This window comes from Urocampus carinirostris, chromosome 4 (assembly GCF_059441175.1).
Source record: "Urocampus carinirostris isolate Australia breed hairy pipefish chromosome 4, RoL_Ucar_1.0, whole genome shotgun sequence".
In the NCBI taxonomy this organism is placed as follows: domain Eukaryota; kingdom Metazoa; phylum Chordata; class Actinopteri; order Syngnathiformes; family Syngnathidae; genus Urocampus; species Urocampus carinirostris.
The window spans coordinates 28,467,839-28,492,537 of record NC_142352.1 but is presented as its reverse complement, the minus strand read 5'-3'; the positions used below and the strand labels follow the sequence as shown (position 1 = coordinate 28,492,537).

Below are 24,699 nucleotides of genomic sequence, written 5' to 3'. Positions count from 1 at the left end.
TTAAAACTGGGCTGTAGGATTCATTTTTGAAGCTCACCCAGTCTTTGGGGCATGCATCTTTATATGCAGCCGGCCTGCATATAAGCACTTCTTGGCCCTATCTGCTTGCCACTCCTGCCTTTGGATTTTTACGCTGAGATGAGCCTCTGGCAGGCAGAATCCCTCAGCGGTCTTTTTACGTGACCTGGACTGTCACGTTTTGAGGTTTTTTCCCTGTTCTCTCTGAGTATTTTGTGTACAAGAAACTGTAACAGGATCTTCTGGTGCTGGTGCACCACATATGTATTGTTGCAGTGTGCAACAAAGTAAAATGGACTACAAGCGTCGCTTTTTGCTCGGCGGGTCCAAGCAGAAAGTCCAACAACACCAGCAGTTCCAGATGCCTGAGTTGAGCCGGACCCTCAGCGCCTCGCTGGCTTCCTCTTGCTCGGCCTCTACTTGCGCGGCCTCCTCGCCCATGGGCCTGGCGGGCGGCTGCCACCCGGCCTCTACTTCCCCCACCACGGCGGTGGCTGACATCCAACAGGGCATCTCCAAGTACTTGGATGCCCTCAATGTTTTCTGCCGGGCCAGCGCCTTCCTCACTGACCTGTTCAGCAGCGTGTTCAGGAACTCTCACTACTCCAAAGCAGCTATGCAACTGAAGGACGTGCAGGAACACGTCATGGAGGCAGCCAGCCGACTGACGGCGGCCATCAAGCCAGAGATTGCCAAGATGCTGATGGAGCTCAGCGCCGGGGCCGCCAACTTCAAAGATCAAAATGACTTCAACTTGCAAGATGTTGAGGTTGGTGCAAGTTCTTATTGCAGTTTGATAAATCTCTCAACGTTTACTTTTTAAGAAAGCTATTCAGTAATTGACCCACCAGGGTCGTCAGAACTGTGGTGCTCTGACCGTGCTCTCTAAGGTAGCGGTATACTCCCCCACATGAAAGAGATATTACTGTTTTGCTTGGTTTCGGGGGCAGGAGAAACCTGATCTGACTCAGATACAGGACTTTCATCATATGGTCGCTGTTGTTTTTTGGTGTAAAGAGTCATCCCACTCTTATACCAAACTTCATCATTTATAGTTAGCGACATCCAACAATACTGATAGTCTTGATCCGAAATACCGATTCCAAAAATATCACAATGCCAGTAACGTTTCCCTAAAATTAAACGCTGACTTGTACTAGCAGGCTCACAGTAGTCTGCCTGACGACTCTTCACATTTGTTTTTGTTTTTACTTTTTTTTCCCTCTTGGGAAAAATAATTATGAATATGTAGCAGTGTACCTTATGCAGAGGACAACAAATTATCATAGATTTTGTTAATTTAGACTCACGCTAGCATTTGGCAAAGGCTTCCCTTTGATACTTGCGTTATGCCGCCAACTTCGCCTTCCCCTTTACGACAGAGCTATTATGTTTTCATTTTTCGACACTAAAAGTTGCAGCTGAGATCTTCTAATAAGGTAAATTTACAAAACCTGGCTTAAAAATTCAAAACTTTTTTGACTAATTACCAGGTAAACCAATATGGTGACTAGATGCCAGGGTGCTTCTGTTCTTCACATGACAGCAGAGCTCAGGAAGTCAAAGATGAGACGCGCTTTCTTCAAAATGCATGATTTTGGTAAATAATTGGAATACACCAAGTAAAGAGATATTATGCAGAAAATCTTTAGAATTTGAGTATCCCTTTGAAAATCTCGCACAGCATTTGAAGAGAGAGAGAGAGAGAGAGACAAAGCAAAACAATCACGGGTAGATAACGAGGGAAAAGCCTTGTCCGATCCGAATATAATGAGTGACATTGTAAGGTTTTTCTGGGGCTAAAGATATATACTCTGCTTCTTGCCATTCAATTTTTTTGTTACATTTATGTCCATTCCTGGGCAATAAATCAAATAAATCTGAATAGTTCGTCATTTTAAAAATTCCCACACAAACTATGTGTATTCAGTTTGCGTTAAAATAGTTTATTGTTCACTCAACTTTTTGCAGGAGATGCTATTTAGAAACTAAGTACCATATTTTCTGCATTACAGGGCGCACTCAATATAAAAGGCGCACAACCTCTAAATAACCTTTTATCTTTTTTTCATATGAGGCGCACTGAATTAAAACTACAGTGAGAGTCACTGTATTCAGTTGCGTTTTTAATGCACTGAATATAATAGTTCAACGATTTATTAGTCGAAAAATGTTGCTGGCCTAAATCACAAAACATTGAATCTACGTGGATCGAACCCAGGTCGCGGCAGTGAGAGTCCCATAACTTAACCGCTGGACCATCAGTGGCTCGAATCCATGCCTGAAAAAAATCAATAAAATAGGCCATATAAACAACATAGTATTCTTTCAACTTTTTCTGTCCTACACAATTTCATATGGTCATGTGCCCTGTCCTTTTCATCAGTTTTCCAATGTCTGACTTGATGAATCAGTGTATTCCCGGACAAGTTCCCCACCCTGGTGTGACAACCGGAGGTTGGCATGTAAAAAACGTGTGGCATTCGTCGTGATCTTCATAGTTGCTGTTGAATTACCATACTTTCCGTACTGATCTTAAGTCTGCCGTTAGCTTAAACACACAAATAATATGAGAAACTGGTCTACATAAACCCAGTCATCTCATTATTTAATACATGTAGATCTAACTAAAATACTGCTTTAATAATTATGTCTCTGTTTTAATTGAGTTTGACGTCATTTTTGTGAGCTTGAGCGTGTGTATCAAAGTGCACTGCAGGCAAGAATGAAGTTTTAAATGCTTTATTAGTCGGCTCCAACTTTTCTTTACCATGGAACAATTTAATGTCTGACAACATTTTCACACCCAGGCTCCAAGGTCTGCCTTAAATATGTTTGTACTTCTAATACAACAATGCAGTGTTCCCTCAGAATATTGCAGTTTGATTTTTGCGTCCTTGGTTCATTTTTCAAAATGAATAATCTCTGCGTATTTCTTTGTATATTGTGGCATTACTTTAGGATCGCCAGTGCACTCAAACCAATCGGAGAACTTATTTGATTCCTGGGTGCTGATTGGGACAATCCAAACAGTTTGTTTTCGTGACCAATGACAAACAAATAGTCCCTCACAAATGCAATTTGCAAAAAATCCGATCAGAGGGGCAAGCACGAGCAACGTCAATCCACATGAAACATTAGACATTAACTAAAGGAAGCTGTCATTTATGTCACCCACCAAAATCATCAAAGTACCGTGCTTTTTTTTTTAACTTCCACTTCAAAATTGCTCTACTTCTGAGTCCCTTCTCTGCGGATTTTCAAAAGGATAGACTAATGCTACATATTGATGGATACAACTGTTGCATTCATTATATATCGACTGTTGCATTTTCGCCTAAATGAAAGATATGTCCCTGATAAATCAACCAATACAAATGACATTTTTTAGTTGGTAAGCCAGAGTGTGTGTGTATCATTCGATTGTGTACTACAAGCCTCAATGTGTGTTGCTGTTGTGTGGTCTCAGTGCACTGCTTGTCTTGTTCTCGACTGCAATGATTGCTTGTTTCAATTGACAAAAGTTCTTCCACTGTCAGAATTCTGTTTACTATCTGTGTAACATGACGTAGTGGGTGACATCTGACAATTCTTCACGTTGAAGCACATAATGTTTGATTTGATTGAATCCAAATTATCTTTTGCAAGCAAGGATCATCCTTTCCAAGTTGACAGTTGCACTGCACAACAGACAACTCCCCCACTCATGTGAAACACTGTTTTTAATTCAAATGCATCCTGCCGAACCACTGCTGCATTTGCGCTGTGAGCGTAGTGGTATCAGTTAAACCAAAATAAGTCAAGTCACGTTTATTTGTATAGCCCCTTATCACAACAAGTCTCAAAAGGCTGCACAGATCAGACTATTACAGAGTGCAGACTATTATTACACCATCCCCTGATCTAAAACACCATCCCCTGATCTAAAACCTCCATGAATTGAATGATTGAAAATGAAGAAACCCGAATAGAAAATGCTCTCAAACTTGCAGATATCTTCTTGGTTCTTTGAATCACTAGTAGACCAGCATTTTCCGTGCGAAAGATCCGAGCACGCAAAAATAAAAGATTTTCTTTTTCTTTCTGGGTGCCCAGTCGGCAGATGTACTGGTCTGTGGCCCGTTGATTGTGCACCACTGCTTTAAAGCTAGTTGAAATGGACTCTAAGGAGGTTAGTTTCTGACTTTACAAATTACGACAGATCTGATTGACGTTCACAATTGGACGTTATTTTCAACCTTGGCGATTATGGTCTTTGCAAGCTGCGGTCAGGTTGCTGCACCTCTCTGGTGGATGTGGCTTTGCCCAAAACAGGAAACACTTGCGCGCTGCTGTCTGTAAGAAGAAAAACAAACGTGCCGCTGTGGTCTCCAAATATGCACACGTGAATATTAGAGGAAGCAAGAGTCTTGAATGTCCTGACCGCACAAACTCTGCTTTCTAGCCGCAGGGATAGGGGTGCGTTTGTCCTGGTGTACACTGATTTCATTAGGATGTTTTGAGTTTTTGAAGGCATGTGCCCGACTTTTTAAGAGACTCATCCATGCATAATAATAATAACAATAATAATAATAAAAACATGAGGTTTTAAATGGTGAGTTAACTGTTTTGGCAAAATAGTCTCAGTGTAAAACAAATCTTGATACAACAGCTGTTCCAATACAGGAAGTTGTGTTACAAAAGGTATCCATGATTAGAGATGATTTTCTTTTTTTGCGCTTGTCTGGGAGGGCAAGAATGCAGTCTGGCAGCAGTTTATGCTACGAACGTTTCAAAAAAGGAAAGCTGGGCAAATACAATACTGAGTTGAGGGAGTTGTGGTATGTGTGGTTTTGCTCCATTCTTTTTTTTAACTGCACTCATCACATTCTTCTTTACTTGCCAACATTTTAAGATTTGCAGCCACCCCAATCTGTAATTCCTTATTTTGATGTCAGATTATTTTTAACACTGATCCTTGGCACTTTTTTAGCCTCTAGTAAAACTTCCCACAGTACTTTTAATGTTTTTGATGCCTCTATTTTTGTTATCCAAGTAAAAAAAAAAGTGTGTGTGTGTGTAAGGAATAGCGTTTATAAACTATTACATTAATAAATTCTCTAGAGCCATCACCACCCTAAACAAGCACACAAGACAAGAATAAACTATGTTATGTATAGGATAATGCATTGTGTTCTGCAGCAGGCAACACACAGGAAATGCTATCATAAGGGCGAAGAGCTTGTTTATGTGTTGGGTGGACTTTGACTGTCTGTGTGGACGACTGTGGTAGGTTGGGTATGTGTACAAGAAACTGTAACAGGGGCGGACGGGTGCACAAGTCAAAATGTTCACATACACAGCACACATTGCGAAGCACGGCTACAGCTAGTATTTTTGCGACTCGTTACTTTGAAAATAAATTGTTGTTTTAAATCAGACTTTGAGGAAAGTCAGAAGAGCGCTAATCAATGCTGATCACCAACGGAATCTTATTGGGTCTGGGAAGAGACTTTGGCTGCGTCAGGAGAGGAAGCAATAGCGGTGTCATGTCAAGTCATGTTTATTTGTATAGCCCTCAATCACAAAGAATCTCAAAGGGCTGCTGCTCAGTCTCTGAACAAGCCAACCCTGCCGTGCCTGTATCGCACCAGCGCTAGCCCCATTACCCATGAAGCGTATGACCTGAGGCGTGTTCAGGAGAGTGAGTGATTGCTATCGCGAGCTATCGCTAGCTTCTGAACGGCCAGTGATTATTGAGCGCTCGCGTGCCCGAGTAATCACGGGAGAAAGACCGCTTACTTTGATTTCCAACATGGCGTCGACAGTGCAGAAGATGGAGGATCTCACCCTGACGAGTGCTGTTGGCGATGTAATATATCGTCTTACATTGCCTGGTAATGTTTGTGAACAATGCAAGACAGGTATGACCCTTCCACTGCGTTTAGGATAACCTTAACTGTGTCAATATGCGAACTGTCGCTCATATCAGCCAACTCGCTCAAAGCAAGCTGTAGAACGAAATCCATTGTACTGTCGTCGGCCATTTTGGATCAGTAAGGCAATCACAGTGAGCGATTACAAAACGTTCAGCAGTGCGCGGCAAGCGATTATCAAGAGACTACATGTCTGATCACTCTCCTGAACACGCCTCTGGAGCTACAACTCTTGTGAGACCGCTACATCCTTGACTCTTGACAGTCTCTAAGCACTACGTTGTTAATTTTTTTTCTGCCTTCTATCCTGATAGTCCTATCATTATTTTTCTCTTTAAAATCTTTATTAAATGTTTACTCTGAAGTGCCATGTCCAATCCCGTTGCATACAATATTTCACAACGTTGACTTCAATGACAATAAAGACTATTCTATTCTATTATTGTATTTTAATCATCACGGATACCTGTCTCAACCGTAGGATCCCCGATACTAGTATGCAACTAGCCTGCTGCTATCTAATCGATATCTTGCACCAAAAAGGGAAGTCTTCCAATTTTGTTGTTCTATTGTATAACGACAATAAAGACATTTATTCAACTGCAACTGTTCTCTGTGGTTTTTATTTGTCCATCTGTAGTTATTTTGTTACAGTCGTATATATTACATGTTAGTTGGTTGGTCGTAGAGGCACCATTTCCTGTGGTGTGTCTTGGGCAAGTACAGCCTGGTGGTGTCCATCTTTCTCCAGGCCAACATTGATATTTAATAAATAAATACAAGTTTCTACTTCTTGGGTCTGACTGTCACGTGATTTTTGGAATGTAACATCCGTGAAAAACAATATTATTCATACTTAATTTCTTGACTTTTATTTGGGAAAAAAATGTTGCTGCTAATTTCATAACACTGTTTTACATTGAACTGTTATTATAATCCACGGCTTTGGCCAGTCTCTTGCAAATATCTGCCTATTTATCCTAACATTCTTTTTCATATTTATCCTGGAGTGACACGTCTAATCTCTTAAACAATGGTCACTACGTTGTTATTCATGATAAAAAAGACATTTATAATTATAATACTTTTATTGTCACTGTCTTGAGGGTAGTTTTATTGTCTGAAGTTTGGGGATTAGTTGAAAATATTTTCTAAATCCAATAATGCTGTATGTCTGTAATTTGTATTTAATCTCATCGGTATGCATTGTTTTCAGTCAAAACTGTTTTGCCCCATTTGCATGAAATGCAACATTTAAAGATAAATATACTGTAATTACACTGTCACACGCACATAGCTTACACAATTGTCTAAATGTTTTAGGCACAGGCCCTTTGAGAACCAGTGTTCGGGTGACGTTAATCAAAGTTTACCGCTTGGCTGCCTCCATTAAGAAAGAATGCACTCAGTCATCAATTATGATATTCTCACAGTTTGCCACTCAAGTGTCATCACGTGCGATAATGACGGGAATTAGTTATTATTCTGTTAAATTTGATTCCACATTCTTAACAGCCATTCAAGTTTAAATATAAAACACATACACTTTTTTCTCTCTAGAGATTTTTGAGCTGTTTTAAGTGTAAGAAATTGCAATTTCATTTTTGTAAAGGATGAATTATAGGTAGTTATTAAAATTTTAAAATGACAGCTTTCTCCCTCACGGTAGTACTTTATTAACTTATTTTACTTTGAAGATTATTGATTACAAATTTAGTTAGTTTATAAATTACCTCATATATTACCTCATGTGTGGTCCCTTCTCAAGGTTTTTTCATTTTCCTCATGTTGAGGTTTTTGAGTCTGCCCTTTCCTAGGTTTGGATCAGGGGATGGTGTAATAGTAGTCTGTGGTTTGCAATAATCTGTGGTCTGTGCAGCCCTTTGAGACTCTTTGTGGTTAAGGTCACAAATAAACATGGCTTGACTTTACATAAATTAATAATTATTTGTTTTCTATAATTTCAATTTGAAATAAATTCCAAGTTATAAAAATAAAGATGAAATAATGATAATAATGTTTAGAATTTGACTTTCCAAAACGATCATTGTTTCCTACAATTTGAAAATCTCTAAATAGTCAAGTCAAGTCAAGTCAAGTCATTTTTATTTGTATAGCCCTAAATCACGAAGAGTCTCAAAGGGCTTCACAGATTGTTACACTATATTACACAAACTATTTTCAACCGACAAGAGGAGTAGGTTATTCGTATGCAATGGAGTAGAAGTGAGTTTTAAGTTTAGATTTAAACATTTCCACTGAGGTTGCAGATCGAATCTCAGGGGGAAGAGCATTCCACAGCACCGGTGCCCGAATGGAGAACGCTCTCGAACCAGCCGAGGACTTCTTTGCTCTCGGGATCATCAGAAGACCAGCACTCTCAGATCGTAGGCTTCGGACCGGGACATAGTGGCAGATCAGATCTGAAAGATAAGAGGGAGCAAGTCAGTCATTTGATATTGTTCATTTCTGGAGTACAAGATTTCAAACGAAAACGATCTTTACTTTTCTTAACAAAATAATGGATGGAATAGTCTAATCATTGAAACCTTAATGAGTTTTACTTTTAAATGAATCCGTGTAAATTTAGTTTAAGAAGCCCTTTCAAAAATTGAAATGAAGTTCCTTTAACTTACTGATCGCCATAGACTTCTATTGACGTCAAAGATCCATTTTAGCTAGGCGGGCGTAGATAACTGTAGACGTCAAAGATCCGTTTTGGTCAGGCTGCAATTGACAGCTATAGATGTCAAAAATTACTTACAGCTAGGCTGCCTAGAGAAGTATAGACGTCAATGCTAGCTATGCTTCCTCTAATATCCATAGATGTCAAAGATTCATTTTAGATCGCCTCCTATTGCTGGCCGGGACTTTGAACAGCCATTTTAGCTAGGTTTCCTTGGGCAACGATAGACATCAAAGACCCATTTCAGTTAGGCTGCACATGACAACTAAAGACATCAAAGATCCATTTTAGCGAGGCTGGCAGTGAATGAGTTAAGATGAGCTATTGCATGTAAAGGACAAAGCCCGCAGTTTTTCTTCTTCTTTGGCAATGTGCTCAAAGTAACCATCTGGTTATGATTTCCAAGTCTCACCCTCTAGAGGAGCTTGAGATCTTCTTGCCTCACAGAAATCCGCAGCAGCAATCCTGCAGGTGTTCGCAGAAACACTGAAGGATGCATCTTGGTGGGTTTATAGTTGACCTTATTTGGACTGAATCGGCTCCCTATTATTTTTCGTCTTTTTCCTCTCTTCCCTATTTTCTATTACTGTGGTGTCCCAAGCAGGCAATCAATCACATGTGGTTCTCATTATTATTTGGAACTGTGACCATGAATTGTTTTGTTTCATACATGACAAAGTTTGTTACATTTGCTTGTCATCACGTCGAGCTGTTGTTCAAACGATGACATATGCTGCTTGTTCTGGTTGCATGGACTGAGTCCAAGTTTCATTGGCAGGCCATGTGTCTTCGCCGCTAAACTGTAATCCGTCTGCACTCCAGGTTTTTTTGAGTTCTTACTGGTTTGGTCATGACATCACTACAACACATACCTTCCGCATCTTTCAAGTCTCAATTCATGATTCACTTTTTTGCTTCATGTCTTGGTAGCGCATGAAAAAATGCGATATCTTAAGATTATTATTGACTGTTTTTAAAATGCATTCCAAGACGCTTTCTCGCATTGAGAATGCAATGCAAACACAAAGATCTATTCACGTGGTAGCTATTATTAGAACAGGGTCACAGACGACTCATGTGGTGCTCGGGGGCAACCTTGTGCCCAACCGCACGACTATGGGACATGATTACTTATATGTTAATGTATGCTCAAACAAATTAAAAACACATCATTGACAGTTAAGTATAGCCTGAATAAATTACTCTTTTCCAGACTATAAGTCGCAGTTTTTTTTCCAAAGGGCGGCAGTCGCTCTGGACGTAAAGCGCTCGTCCTTGGCCAAGACTCTGAATCCCTAATGCCTCCGAAGAGCTGGTAGTTGCCTTGCATGTCTGACTCTGCTATCGGTTTGTTAGTTGGTGTAAAAATGGAAAGTGTGAAGCACATTGTAAAGTGCTTTGGGAGGTCTTCATTGACTTGAAAAGCGCTATATAAATGCAGAACATTTACATTCATAGTTTTTCCAGGGGTGCAAATTATACTCCAGTGAGATTTATCTGTGAAATTATTGAAACTTTATAACCAAGTATATCATATGTCATTTTTTTTTTCAGACTAAACCGCAAGAGGGCGGTTGAAAATTGACTGTGCAGTCAATAGGCCTGGGTTGAAAATTTCAACCCAGCCCTATTGTATGCAAAAATAGTGTTGAGTGACTTATAAAGGATTTTTCCTTTTTCAATATGCAGCTTGACAGACCTACATTATGTATGTGAAAATCTTTTTCATATTCAAGTTTCTCTAAATGCTATCATGTCAACAAAACTCGGGACCGACAAAAGCACCGGCGTCTGGGGCAAAAACGCAACAAAGTTGGTCTTCTCCACCTGCTAAACTTCTCTGGAGGTACATGCGGTTCTTTGGCCTTTACTTGTGGCTTCCCAACTATTTTTCTTTAATAAAGAAAAACTATATAGTTTCTTTAAAAGGGCACCCAGGGCACATTCTTAAAGTTTTTGGTTTTGACAATCGCGGGACCTTTTTTGGAATGCGACACCCACAAAAACGGAGGGATTACTGTAATTCTTACTATTAGGCCGCCCATAAATGTTTTGAAAACTGTTTACCAATTATTAAACTGGTTTGCGTCCGTTTGCTTTAGTCTGGAAAGTAATTTTAAATATTTTATGGCGACTTGCTGAAATGGTACAGTCCAAAACAATAACTAAATTATATATAAAAAGATTTACAATGCTAATTACAATTTATCTCATTATTCATAATCCGAGATTGAACTGAAAGGTTTAAGTAGGGATGCGCTGAAAGTAAAACTGAAGGCTAAAACTGAAAATGTGTAACCCTTGGTGATAAAACCAAAACTGAAACCCTAAAAAAATGGGCCCCCCTGTGGTCAAAAAATATCTATAGACTATTCGGATCTTAAAATCTTTGTTTTACAGCCCAATTTAAGCTACTCTTATTAAAAAATTGAATGGTAAATGGTCTGCATTTATATAGCGCTTTTTAAGTCAATGAAGACCTCCCAAAGCGCTTTACAATGTGTTTCACACTTACCCATTCACACACACATTCACACACCAATAGCGGCCATGCACCAATGCAAGACGCCGACCTGCTTATTTGGGGCATCAGGGATTTAGTGTCTTGCCCAAGGACACTTCGACATATAACACGGAGGGGGAATCGAACCTGCGATCTCTTGATCCCAAGACGAGTGCTCTACCTCCTGAGTTAATGCTGCCCCAAATGTTATAATTAAATTTAAAGTCGTACTAAGATATTACTCACTGCGTATCCCGATAAAATATTCTCTTAACTCCTTTTTGCATCGGCTCGCTACAGTTAAACTGTACGGGTCAGGTGTATCGACATTTCGTTCTGTGTGCATTGTTACAAAGAATGACAATACAAGTAAATTATTATTATTATTATTATTAATGCCATAACATATAAACAGGTTTCAGAAGCATTGTCACTTAGTGCAAAAACGGAAAAATATGTTTTTCCTGTTTTATTTTAGAAAAATTAATATGAAGGGTTTTTACTACTCCTCAGTAAGTATCAGGCCTCTGTGAATTGTTTCAGTATGATGTGTCACCATTAGGTGGCAAGAGTTGATGAAATATTTGTCCATACATCGAGGAAGCCACCACTCCCTAGTGTTGTTTCCTCTTTCCGGCAAATGAGTGTGTGTAGGTGGCCAAGTATGGCGAGGAGATAGTAGTGAAGCATTGTGCTGAGAGTCACAAGGCATGGAAAAATGGGCAACAGAGCTTCAAAGAGCTTTTTTTATTTTAAAAAAAGGTGACCAAGTCCCATTGTCATCGTTTGGTCAGCTACATATGACGTTTCATGCACACCCAAGTTAATGTGATCATTTCACTGCAAACGTCAGATGTTGAAAAATTCTCTCAAAGATAATGCATCGTTCATGCAACAGTTTAGTGTTCTTGCAATACAATGGTATTTTGCAAGCAAAGTGCCCTCGTGTTTATGGAAAGCCTTGTTTAGATATTGGAGGTATCGCAAATGGACAAAAAAAGCACCGAAGTGACAGTTCTGCTTGAAACATATCCTTTCACAAAAAGACATTTTGTTCAGTTTTCTTGGAAACGACTACTTTTAGGCATTTTAGCATAGTTCAACTCTTGTTTACTAAACAACGGTAAAAGCCACCCCTTTCCTATTTGAAAGAAATGTCTGGTATGGAATGAGTTATTATACATACTGGTCATGTTACCCCACAGATCATGAAATGACCATTAACTACACACCAAAAGTGAAAATCTGCACCTTCATATTAGCCACCAAGGGTTAACCCCTGAGATGACATTAATACTGACTGAGAGTCAATGATTGTAACAAAATAACATACAACACATAATTGCAGTTCAATGAATGAAGTAACACGAAATTGGAGGGCTTCTCCTTTCAGTGTTAAAAGCAATTTAGAGAGCGGCTTGATAGCTGCACGCTAGCATCGGGTGTCCTTGAATTGATCCAGATATCACCAATGACTAAAATAAAACCGTCCTGCATGTAGCGGCTTGCCACGAGTTGTAGCTCCAGGTCATCTGTTTTATGGGTAATTAATACAGGATCCGCAGCCGTAGATTAAGAGAATTATTAGCTTATCCTCTCCCCGACTCCCCCCATGTTGCTTCTGTAACCCGATAATAATCCAAGGAGCACCCGCTGGTGATCATAATTTAGTTGCATTCATCTGACTTTCCTCATATTCTGATTTTATTGATACATTTGTTTTCAATGTAACGAGCCACTCAAAGCTATTTGGCTCCCTACTGCATTGGGAGGCAGCCCCTCTTGCACCCGTCCGCTGTTTGACTGACTGCAAACACCAGCCTATCCCCTTCACGCCCACACAGCACAGAGCGGCCTCCTTTCTGCTGTCTATCAGAACACAATGGACAATACAATGATATCAATGACAAAAAACGCAATTCAATGAAATTCAATTCAATTCGCAAAGGAGTAAACCACCAATAATTGAAGAGAAAAGTGGCAGGGGGTCTGTGTACAGCAATTTAAAACAGGCTTACAAATATCTTCACGTAAGATGTGTAAATCGCAGTTTTGACAAGTACCGCTTCATTCACATTTTTTACTCAACTTTCTATTTGGGAGTCTAAATCTAAGGCCAGCATGTAATAAAGCTTTTACTTATACAGCGTTGACTCAACCAACATGTTTTACAAGCCTGACCACAAACTTGTCTGTGGTTTACCTCTCTGTCCTTTTCCTAGCGTGACGCAGTCCATGTACTTCTATTGGTTGCATGACATGAGTAATGTGAAACCTAAGCCTTGCGTGTGCACTCATCATTCAAAAGGGAGACCTACACAATCCGATGAGCACAGGTTGTTGGGGTGTAAACATGCTCCTGTGTTCTTGACTACCAGAAGATATTTCCAGCAGGGACTTGAAAAAGAAAATCATGGTCAACTACAGGGTGTCCTGTTTCAATTTTCTGTCATCAGAACAACAAAATAAACTTTGCAAATACAAAACAAGATTAACTGCGTTCACACTTTAAGTTGCCCAGCCAGGCACAATCTTAATAACCGTGTTTTATGCACTATAAGGCGCACCCTCAAAAAAAAATCGTTTTTCATATATTTTTCATACACAAGGCACACCAGACTATAAGGTGCATGAAATTGAGACCAAAGTAAGAGCTACCTTGTATAACTGTTGGGCTAATTGATCAGTCGATAAGTATTGCTGATTAAAATTGCAAAACATTGTTTGCAATGTCAATGGAACCACTGTCGTGGCGGTGAGGGCACTAGTTCACCAGTGGTACGGATATTATACGAAAAAGCACTGGACCTTATGTCATTATCGCACTGTTTATACTGTAGTCCCAAAAACACTGATTTGCGTAATACATTTTGTTGTGCTTTCTGATATGTTTACCAGTCTCTCCACTTCTTCTGTGTGTCAATACATTGCGGTTTAATATCAGTGTCTGAAACTCGTGACAAAAAGTTACAGGACACCAGGGCAGACAACACTGAAAAGTTGCCTGCCCGGCCATAAAGTTGCCTTCCCCATTTTTCACAACTTGAAACACAATAAGAAGACTAATCGCAAAAAAAAAACATTGTTGCAAAGTATTAAGGATTGATAATCACATTATTTAACAGAATAACACTTTAAAATTAAGTTGATTATAGATCTACTTATAACATTCATTGCATGGATATGACATCGCTGTTTTCCATTTGCCATCAGTATGTACCTGTATTGACTCATCTTCAATCATGCAATGTTGCGTTGCGTCGTCTGCTACAAGCCACGTGAACTCCTCTTTCCACGATGCTTTTAATGGACGTTTACGTTTTGTAGCGTCATAAATTTTGTTAGCTTCTTTCGAATCTTTCTTTTGGGGCTGAGGTTCCTAACCACTTATCAGTTTTTTTTTGTGTTCTCTGTGCGTCTACTTTGGAAAACGACATGCAAATGAACGACCTTATAATGCTCGGGAAAGTCCGGAAGTACTATGTTATTTGATGCAGGCTTCTGATTGGCTGTCGAGTATGCAAATTGTCAAACGAACCTAAATTTCCAAACCGAACAAAGATTTCGAAATCAGAATAAAGCAAACGTTTGATTTGGGGGGAAAAAAACCCGTAAGATTTTTTATTTCCTTGAAATGTTGCCGGCCACCTGGGCGGAGACGTTTTCTAAGTTGTACGCCCGAGGTAAAAGATGCACGCCCCGGGCGTCCGGGCAGATGTTATTTCAGACACTGTTAATATGTATACATATATAAAAGTACAAAAGTACTTTCTTGACTTTTTTTTCTCCATTTGGTAGCATTTGTTGGTGAAGAAGTGAAGAGACTATTTTACCCATCAGACTGCACTATGCAAATGTGTGTTTCTGGCTTGGTGAGAAATAAAAGTGGGACAATTAAATAAGTTCTGTTGTTTTTTATATGTCATCTGTACCAAGTCAAGTCATGTTTATTTGTCCAGTCCTTAATCACAAGAAGTCTCAAAAGGCTGTACAGACAACACAGTATTACAGACTATGGACGATAGTTTAATCTCCTGATGTGAAACCTACACGAAGGCAAGGAAAAACTCAAAACCTCAGCATGAGGACAATTAAGAAACCTTGAAGGGGACCGCACATGAGGTAATCCCTCTTCCAGTATGACCAGGCTGCAATGATGGTCTAGTGGAAATGTTGGTGCCTTTACTGCCACGACCCGGGTTCAAATAGTTGCATTTAAAGTATTGTGACTTGGGCCAGCAATGACAATCAATTGATAAATGCTCACATATGGTTTTATACTGTAAAACCTTCTGTAGTATGCATTTCCAATCTTTTCCACTGTATACTGCAGTATATGAGGCGCACCGGGTTGTAAGGCGCACTGTCAATTATTATTATTTTTTTTTAGGTGCGCCTTATAGTCGGGAAATATACGGTAATTGCAGTTCATTTAGTATTCACTCTGGATTTTTCACATTCAAAAAACATTGAATAATATCTGCATTTTTAATGCTTTGGTTGTGTCTTTGATTTATACTGCAATGACACTGTGAATTGAGCTTCAATTCAGGTGCACATTGAGATACTTCTAATGAGATCTTCTATGAAATAGAACCTTAAAACTGCTATTAAAAGGAATGTGATTCTTGTGTTATACCTTAAAACCCAAGCTTGTCCGTAACCCAAAGTTCTCTCCTGTTCCAGGTTCTGGGTCGGTGCTTCTTGATGGTGATGCAGGTTCACTTCCAGTTCCTTTCGCAGACCCTGCAGAAGGTCCAACCCGTGGCCCAGTCCTGTCTGGCCGAGGCTCTGGCTCAGGCCCAGGAACGCTCTGCAAACGTCCGGGCCCAAAGCACAGAGCTGGGGCCGCTGACGGAGCTGGAGGAAGCCTCCCGCTCGTGGAAAGGAGCAGCTGAGGTACATATGACTTCATTTACTACGGCTGTATCTTTTTGTGGTTCTGACATTCATCGACCCACAAGTGAGGTGCTGGAAACTTTTAACTAATTCAGTGCCATTGCCTGTAAAAACGTTTTCAGAATTATTAGTGCTGAGTGCCAAAACGTAAAAATCATTGTTTATAATTTCATTATGATAAATCGCCACTAGATGGCAGGAATGGCGTTCATCAGATCTTTGGCCACACATCAAGGAGCCCCTACTACCTCTTGTTGCTTTGCTTCTTCTATCCAGCAATTCAGTGTGTGTGGCCAGGCTCCGAGTGACCAAAATTGTGTGATCCAGTTACTAAAAACATTGGATGCGGAAAACTTATTTCAAATTTCATTCAGCGTTCACGCATAAGTTCAGTGTTCTTGCAATAAAATGTTATTTTGCAAGCAAACACCACACTGAACCCAGTGCGTATTTAAAATGAATCTATTTTTCGGGCAGCCTTGATGAAAGCCCTGACGACTATGTGGGTGTGTGCGTGCATCTAATAGGCTCTGAAACTGCTGAACCGATTTTTGTGAAAATTTACGCAGGCCCCAACAACCTCACGCAAGTACAATGCCCGGCAATGCAAAGCCCAGCAATGCTGGGCCATTATGCTTTTATAAAATAAATCCTATTTGCGGGTTAATTTTACCACATATCTTAATTTATATGGGAACAATTCTATACTATCGGACCTATTGGAGGATTCTACACCACCAGATATTGAAATTAAATTGTGCTTATGATGGGTTCATTTTGAAAAAAAAAAAAAAAAAAAAAAAAAAAAAAAATTTACTGTAAAGTACTCGATGTTTAATCCCCTTTTTGGTTCTCAGAAATGCAGATTGTCTCCATTGAAAGGAAGGAGAGGCCCTATTGTAATTGGAGCTCAAGCTAATCAGTCCCTCTGGTCCATTTTATACCTTGTTTGCATACAATGAAGCGCGGAGAATTCTGCTGTGCTCTACTTTGCCGGCTATCGACTCTGTGAGGCTGCTGGGATTGATCTGTGTAAAAAATCTTAGGTTTGTTTGGGATGGCCAGGACTCCCACTCTCATGTTTCGCCATCATTAAATGAAATGAAGTCCTTAGTACTAGATTTCGGGAATAGTCCTCTTTGAAAATGGCAAAGTACTGTATATTCTGGACTATGGGGCACATTGAAAAACCCCAATTTGGCCATAAATTTGAATATGGTCATTATTACATAGTGTGCCTTATATGTCTCCAAAGATGGTAATGCATTACCATGTTTGTGCAATTATAGATCAGTTAATACACTATTGCTGACCACAGTTGCACAACATTAGTGGGAATGGGGATCAAACTGGATAGCAATGGTAAGAGGACCGATTCCTAACCAACCAGGCTAGGGCACATAGATTGTTGTTCATGGTTGCATAACATCTAATGCAATGGGTACAAATCCAGAATGCGAGAGGGAGACCGCCGGATGATACCCACTAGAGCCATACGGATAAATGAAAAGGCATTAGCTCTTATCTCATTATCACACTATTTTTGTGTCACGGCACTAGATATGTTAGAGTAGAATGTTGTTTCGGTTTTTCTCTGCTCAAACGAAGCATTGTAAGTGATAAACATTTTGAATACTTTTGACCATCCATTCATTTATATTTTTCAGGACTACTAATTCACTTCTCTCATGGCCTTTCTCGTCATTGCATGCTCCGCAAACACTTTGAAAGTGGGCTGTACCATTGACTGGTTTAATGTTTACCAATATAATCAAGGCCTGGCAACTAATAGCAGCAATTTGGGATGATGATGACATAAGACCTATTGCCTTATATGTCTTTTGTATCCTTAGTGGTCTAGTGGATAAGCTCCAGCGCACTTCACGTCGTGATCTGGGTTTTTATTCCCGTTGTATCCAATGTTATGCAGTTGTTATCAGTGATATTTCTTGACTTATCGATCAGTGCTCAAATACAGCTCTTTTTACATTTAAAATATATCAGCCTTATGCAAACAGATCTCTAGTTATACATATGGACCGGTACAGGAAAAGTGTAATGCGATTGTTGCTGCACCCTCAGGCCATGTCAAGGCTGCGTGAGAGAGGTCCTGACGGCTGCCTGGCAGGCCTCCAGGTCCAGCAACTCTTCTGTACGCACAACACTAACATCCCAGAGCACCAGCTAAAGGAGCTTAACATGAAGATTGACAGCGCTTTACAGGTAAACATTTGCAGATTTTCAATTTATCGTTGGCAGCACTGACGTGTTGAAAGCGATTTTATACTTTATACAATTGCAATAAAGAAGAGGCCCCGACCTATATGCCATAAATGCATTCATCGCTTCATCTGTTTTTCATTTGTCTATGTATACATTCTTCTAGCTCAGGGGTCTCGAACTCAATTAACTTGGGGGGCCGCCAAAGCTAGGGTCTGGTTGAGGGGCCAGTGTGCTAAAACATCAAAAGTTCTGATAAAAATATTCTGCCGTTCTCAAAATTCGTTTTGAAAAATTCATAACGTTAAATGGGATCTAAAATAAACACTAAGAATTAATACTAGGATAAAGTATTTATCAGTAATAAATTATCTATAATTTGCCAGCGATGCAAATAAAGGGACAGTTGTGTATTATGCAGTGTGTGCTAGTGGTAAAAAATGGAATTCAATAAAAAAATAATATTTATTGAAACAATTAACACAAACTATCATATAAATATGCATGTTTTAAATACTGGTAGGTCGAAAAAATTCCATTTTACATAACATGACCCTCACCTGAAAGGAGACAACATAGTTGTCCACCCTTTTACTTCTACGGGTACTCAAGAAAACGAAAACCTGGCAAAAATCTGGAAAAAAAGAAAACAGACAAAAACTAGTTCTTCACGGTCCCTTTGAGTTGCTGTAGTTTGTCTTCTTCCTTGTTCTTTTTTTTTGTACTCGTTTATGTTTGCATTACACAGTACAGCAAGCTCTAGTGGTCCAAAAAATACAAATTATCTCTTTAAAACAGTGTGATTTTAAGTGTGTCTAAAAATTACCACTACATGTTTTTACTTTTTTTGTCCCTAAAAAAAGTGCTAAAACATCAACGGAAAGGACAGATGTATAATATTAAGGATAGTTGAAAGAAGAGTTGCATGACAAGACAAAGCAACATCTAGGGGTCAAATAATACACTCTCCCTTTAATTTTTACATTAAGGCAGGGAGGGGGTCTCACGCTTTCACTGATGCTGTTGCAATGACTTGAGTGTCTCTTCCGCAGGCGTACAAGGCAGCGCTGGAGAGCCTGGGTCACAGTGAGTATGCACTGAAGGCAGGCTTTCATCTCAACCCCAAGTGTGTGGAGGCAGCCTTGCAGGTAGGCCATATTTTGCCTACTGTTTTAAATGATGGGACAGCAATAGTAGTACCCTTATTAATACAATTTCCATATAAAAAAGGCCTCTTTGGAAAAGTGTGGCGTCCATATACAAATGAAATTCAAGGTTGCGGGGTTGTATCATGTCAACAATTTTATGGACATTAATTCCTATTGTCAAACCAAATTAATCATCCTAATTCAAGACCCTAACATCAAACATGATTCGGGCCAGGCTTCTCTCTCACTGTTTTTTTCTTCTTTTTTTTTACCTTATTGGAGATCTGCAAGGCATGCACGCTGTTCAGCGCACTGAATTTTACCCGAGTATGGATTTGGATGAGTACTTTTTACTTCTACTTGAGAAATATTATCCTGAAGTAGCAGTACTTGTACTTGAGTGACACACTGCTCTTTGGCGCCCAAGTACGCACGCCGCCGAAGTGCAGCTTTGGGTTTACTTCGGGCTCGGTCCATCAAATCAAGCTGTCGTACTCAGGGTGGTTCTGGCTTTTATACACACAGATTGGATTTTTCTAAGCCTGATTTGACCTCTAGTGAAGCCCGCACACCACCCATGAGCCCCTTTCGCATTCTTAAATGATCTGACTGCCATTTTTGCCGTGAAGGGGCAATTATGGTTTCCAAATGTGGTAAATTAAAAGCCTAGCCTAGCCTATCCATTGGTTCTACATATGCACAAACATGCTAAACATTTTTCCGTTTGTATGTTTTAAAACCAGTAGCGCTGCTTTGTCAGGATGTGGTTTGAGTGAGTGTTCTGGGGAAAAAACAGACAAAGGAATTGTAGGGAAAGCAAATTATTCTTAATCATAATTTTTACCATATTTTTTTTACTGATTTTGTTGCTGTATTAAAAAGCTTTACCTGTGGCCTTTGAGCGCTAGTTTGCCCATCTTTATGTAGTGTATAAAAATGAAAAATTAAGGTATCTTTTATCGGGTAAAATGTGTACAGATGCTTCCCTACTTACGAACGAGATTCTGGACGATCGTTCGTAAGTTGAATTTGTTCGTAAGTTGCTTCAATACTATATTTTGTATGTTTAAGGTTTGTATAAGAATGTTTAAGGCTTGTATAAGTAACCTCTACGGTTTTGTGGTAAAAAAATAAACATTTCATTAACTGATACGCTCTATAAAGATGATTACAGTTAAGTTTTATTTACTTATGGAAGAGTTGGACGACTTCCTCCTCAATGGTAAAAGTTGATGAAAAAAAGCGGTCCAACCATTTTCTCAACCGCACCAAGCTTTCTTATTCCACTTTTATTTCAAAAGAAACAGTTGCCTCTTCTTTACACTTTACACCAACCATATTGAATGGATGCACGAGATATTAAACAATAAAAATGTCAAAGTTCTTAGCATGCTGGAGATAGTATAGACATAGTATAGACCGTATAGAATAGTTTACACACGAACTAGGAAGAGGAAGTGGATTTTTTTCTTCCTGGTGGATGCTAGGTAACCTCTCACAGCTCCACACACTGGCAGCGGTGGAAAAAAGCACTACAGTAGTGTCCTGTACTTGGAAAAAGGTGCACACAAAACAAAATCTAACAGCTATATTTGGATATTTTTCAACATTGCGAAAAAATAAGTTTTTCGTAAGTCGAATGGTCTTAAGTTGGAAAGCGTCTGTATGTATTTTCCATTTACTAAACAGCTTTCAGAAGAAATTAACTTTTTAAGTCGAGGTACCACAGTATGAAATATTAAATTTTTCTTCCCTAGGGCTGTTGTGGTGAAGCAGAGGCACAACAGGCGGGCCGAATGCAAACCACGTCCCAGCCAATCCAGTGTGAGTTGCCCACCATCCCTGTGCAGATTGGCTCTCATTTCCTCAAGGGCGTGTCCTTCAACGAGTCTGCGGCGGATAACCTAAAACTCAAGATGGTAAAGGCCACTTTCGTATCATTATGTAAACAGTTGTGTTGGTGATGAAGATAGAATAGTATGTCTCTATTGTTTATATTCATAACAACGTAATGAATATAGTTTACAATGAGATTAGACGTGCTACTCCAGGAAGATAAATGTTCTGCGCCGTGTTCTCAGCAAACCATGCTGCAGCTCATAAAGGAGGCGCTAGTCCAAAACGGGTTGACTCCCAGGGACGACTCCCCTGTCACTGAAGTGCTCAACCAAGTGTGTCCAACCAGCTGGAGGGGAGCCTGCAAGACGGCCGTCCAGCTTCTGTTTGGTCAGGCCGGACTGGTGAGTAGAGTGTCCCTTTCGTATAGAACTGTGCTATATCATTCTGATTGTTAATAGGCTCAGGCCTGCCCTATTCAAGTATGTGCAAACGAGCATTCACACAAATTTTATTATATAGCTATGCTCTTAGCAAACACTTAGTCAACCCAAAGGTTGAACATAATTCTACTAGATTCAATATTCTGGTCAATATTGCGTCTGTTAGATCTATACTTTGAGAGGAAAAAAGACCCAAGTTACTCACGGCTCAGGTTATAGCCAACCACGGCTCACCGTTTGTCTACATCTGATGATTTCGACTGCGAAAAAAGGTTCGGTTGTTCCGTTGGCAGATAATTGGCTCATTTTCAGTACATTTTACCTTGTTTTGTAATATTTATTTTACACATTTTTACAGCATTGAAAAACACTATTAGTGTTTGTTTATGAATTTTATTAATATAAAATTATAATTGTCATTATTTCAGAAAAAGTACAAGGTTTAATGCTGTCCTTGAGCCGGGCCGTGAAACTATTGTCAGATAATGAACCGGCGGATTGTACAGAAAAGGTTGCCGACCACTGCTTTAGTCTAATTAAAATGCTAGGAGTTGATCCTTAGTCCTGTATTTTGAGCAAGTAGGTCACCCAGGTTGCTTTGAGGCATCCGAGCAATGCAAGCCAACACTGGTGGGGCTGGAAAGGGGATGAAACTTTACCACTACATCTGGATGAAGGATGTACTCGCCTGGGAGAGGCCCTCTTGTAACCTCCCCCTCCCCTTCCTCGCTCTCAGAGAGGGTGTAATCTTTGCAGAGAAGCCCCAACGTGTTTACACTTACGCAGTGTTTATTTCCTCTCCATGATCTGGAGTGTTTCCCGTGCCAACTTGTTGTAAAACAATCCAAACCTTGACGGATGGGGGCTTCTCTTGTCAGCTTTTCAAAACACATTTCGACTACGCGCCGTGGAGCTGCAATCGCACACCAGCCTTTCTTTAAAAAGAAGTTCCTATCACGATAACTCACACTGAAGCTGGTTTTCCCTTTTATAATGTGTGAGGCATGCAATTCCCGCGGATAAACCTGCGCCCTGACAACAATGGAGTGACTTCCTGCAGTGCAGGAAGTAGACACACACAGCACGTCCCCTCCTTCTTTTTGGCCAAGCTGCAAGGTTCTCGAGGAGCCAAGGCCTTTCAAAGAACTTGTTTGTTGTCATGGGACGCCCGAGGGGCTCCCCCTCCAAACTCCTCCCTCTCCTTTTTTGGTGAGGATACATACTGAAAGAAAGGTCATTGCACTTTAGTAGATCCATTGAAATTGGGTAGATACAGAAAGTTCTTCACATGCTGAAAAAACTCCAGTTTGAAAATTGAGAAGTTCTTGAGCAGTGGTCACCAAAGTACACCTGGTGGGCTGTATCAGGCCCACCAATATATTTAATCTGTCCGACAAGATGAAGCTGTAGAAAGCATAACCAAAAAAATCAGAAGCTTCTAGTCAAAAAATGACATGCAGTTTGTAATATGTCCCCTGGATGTCATCAAAGCCCAGTGCCACTCCACCCATTTTGTTTGTATATGTTCACTAGAATTTATCGAACAGTGGAAACGCCCATCCTGATGTTATATGATTTACAATGGAAGTCTTTGTTAAGGCAATACGATTGCACTCACCTAGGTTTCTAAGCCTGTGTCCCTTTGTGTAAAAACTGTGTTTCATTGTGCTCATGGTCAACATTCAAATAGCAGTTTGTGTATTTTTTTATTGTACGCAAAATAAATTATAAAATGTGAACAATTATGTTTAATATTTAGATGGGCAAAATATATCCCAGTGAAATAAGAAAATTTGACTTGAATAGGCAATGAATTCACCGTACATTTCTTTGTCAATTAAAAAAAATCCTTTAACTGATGTCAGATCGTCTAAAAAGATTTTTCCCTTAATAACTTGTATTTTTGTAACGTTTACATTTAAAAAAAAAAATTAGACTGTAAACATTTTAGATACCCAGTCAAATAGGAATAAGAGAAGAAATGTCTAAATGATCTAATTTTCAATATGTAAACCGAGGGAAATTATCTGCCAGTGGAACATTAAAATTACATTATTAAATATGATCGATTTTTTTTTTTTTTATTTTATTTTTTTTTCCCTCTAGATTTTTTCGTAATCATATCTGATGATTTAACTCAATTATTAAAATTATTGGTTCTTATCTAGATTTTAAGATTTGAAGTTTCCTTAATTTACTTGACAAACTAGCTACATGAATTAATTTTAAAATATTCGAAAATTTTATAATATCTGCAATGATCTAAGTTGAGCTTCTTATACATAGTGGTCCTTTTTGTACTTGTAATTTTTGTGTACTTTCAGCCTTTTTCATTTTACTTAAGAAAAAAAGTTACCATATTTTCATGACTATAAGGCACACTGGGTTACAAGGCGCACCCCCAAAAACAGCTTTCTGTCATATATTTTCCAAACATAGGGCGCACCAGACTATAAGGCGCTACAGTGGGAACGTCAACAAAACAGTCAAAGTTCAGTCAAACTTATTAACCCCTTAACATTCCGACGGCTCGCAAAGAAGCAAATACGTGTCTCTGACACGTACGGACACGGTGTCTGTACAATGTCACCAATCACTCAAATGGGGGCGGCAGTAGCTCAGGAGGTAGAGCGATCGTTTTAGGATTAAGGAATCCCAGTTCGAATCCCGGCTTGTCCGTGTTACATGTCGAAGTGTCCTTGGGTAAGACACTGAACCCCCAATACCCCTAATAAGCAGGTTAGCGCCTTACATGGCTGCACAGATCACGGCCGCTATTGGGAAATGTGAAGCACAATGTAAAGCGCTTTGGGAAGTCATTGACTTTAAAAGCGCTATATAAATGCAGATCATTTCATTTCATTTCAAATGCATCATTCCACATATTATTAGGAAGGTTAAACTCTTGGGATTCAGGAAATGCCATCCATTTCTGAGTTTCTATTTTCTTTTTCGCTGGCAACTGTGTGGACAGCAAAGTAGGAATTTTGTTGTGCAGGGAAACGTGGTTCCTTACTGTGCATATGACAAC

The 24,699-nt window shown here is 39.6% G+C and overlaps 1 protein-coding gene across 1 annotated transcript in view; it reads left to right on the top strand.

Annotated features, from left to right (window-relative positions):
* garre1 (granule associated Rac and RHOG effector 1) overlaps positions 1-24,699 on the top strand; it is a 75,231-nt gene that overhangs the window by 35,660 nt on the left and 14,872 nt on the right. Inside the window, exons 2-7 of the mRNA XM_088334035.1 lie at positions 1-787; positions 15,809-16,021; positions 18,104-18,244; positions 19,294-19,389; positions 21,147-21,308; positions 21,471-21,629. The exon at positions 1-787 is cut by the window's left edge and continues 396 nt beyond it. Coding sequence (XP_088190161.1) covers positions 281-787; positions 15,809-16,021; positions 18,104-18,244; positions 19,294-19,389; positions 21,147-21,308; positions 21,471-21,629 — 1,278 coding nt within the window. The 5' untranslated portion in view covers positions 1-280. The remainder of the gene's footprint in view (positions 788-15,808; positions 16,022-18,103; positions 18,245-19,293; positions 19,390-21,146; positions 21,309-21,470; positions 21,630-24,699) is intronic.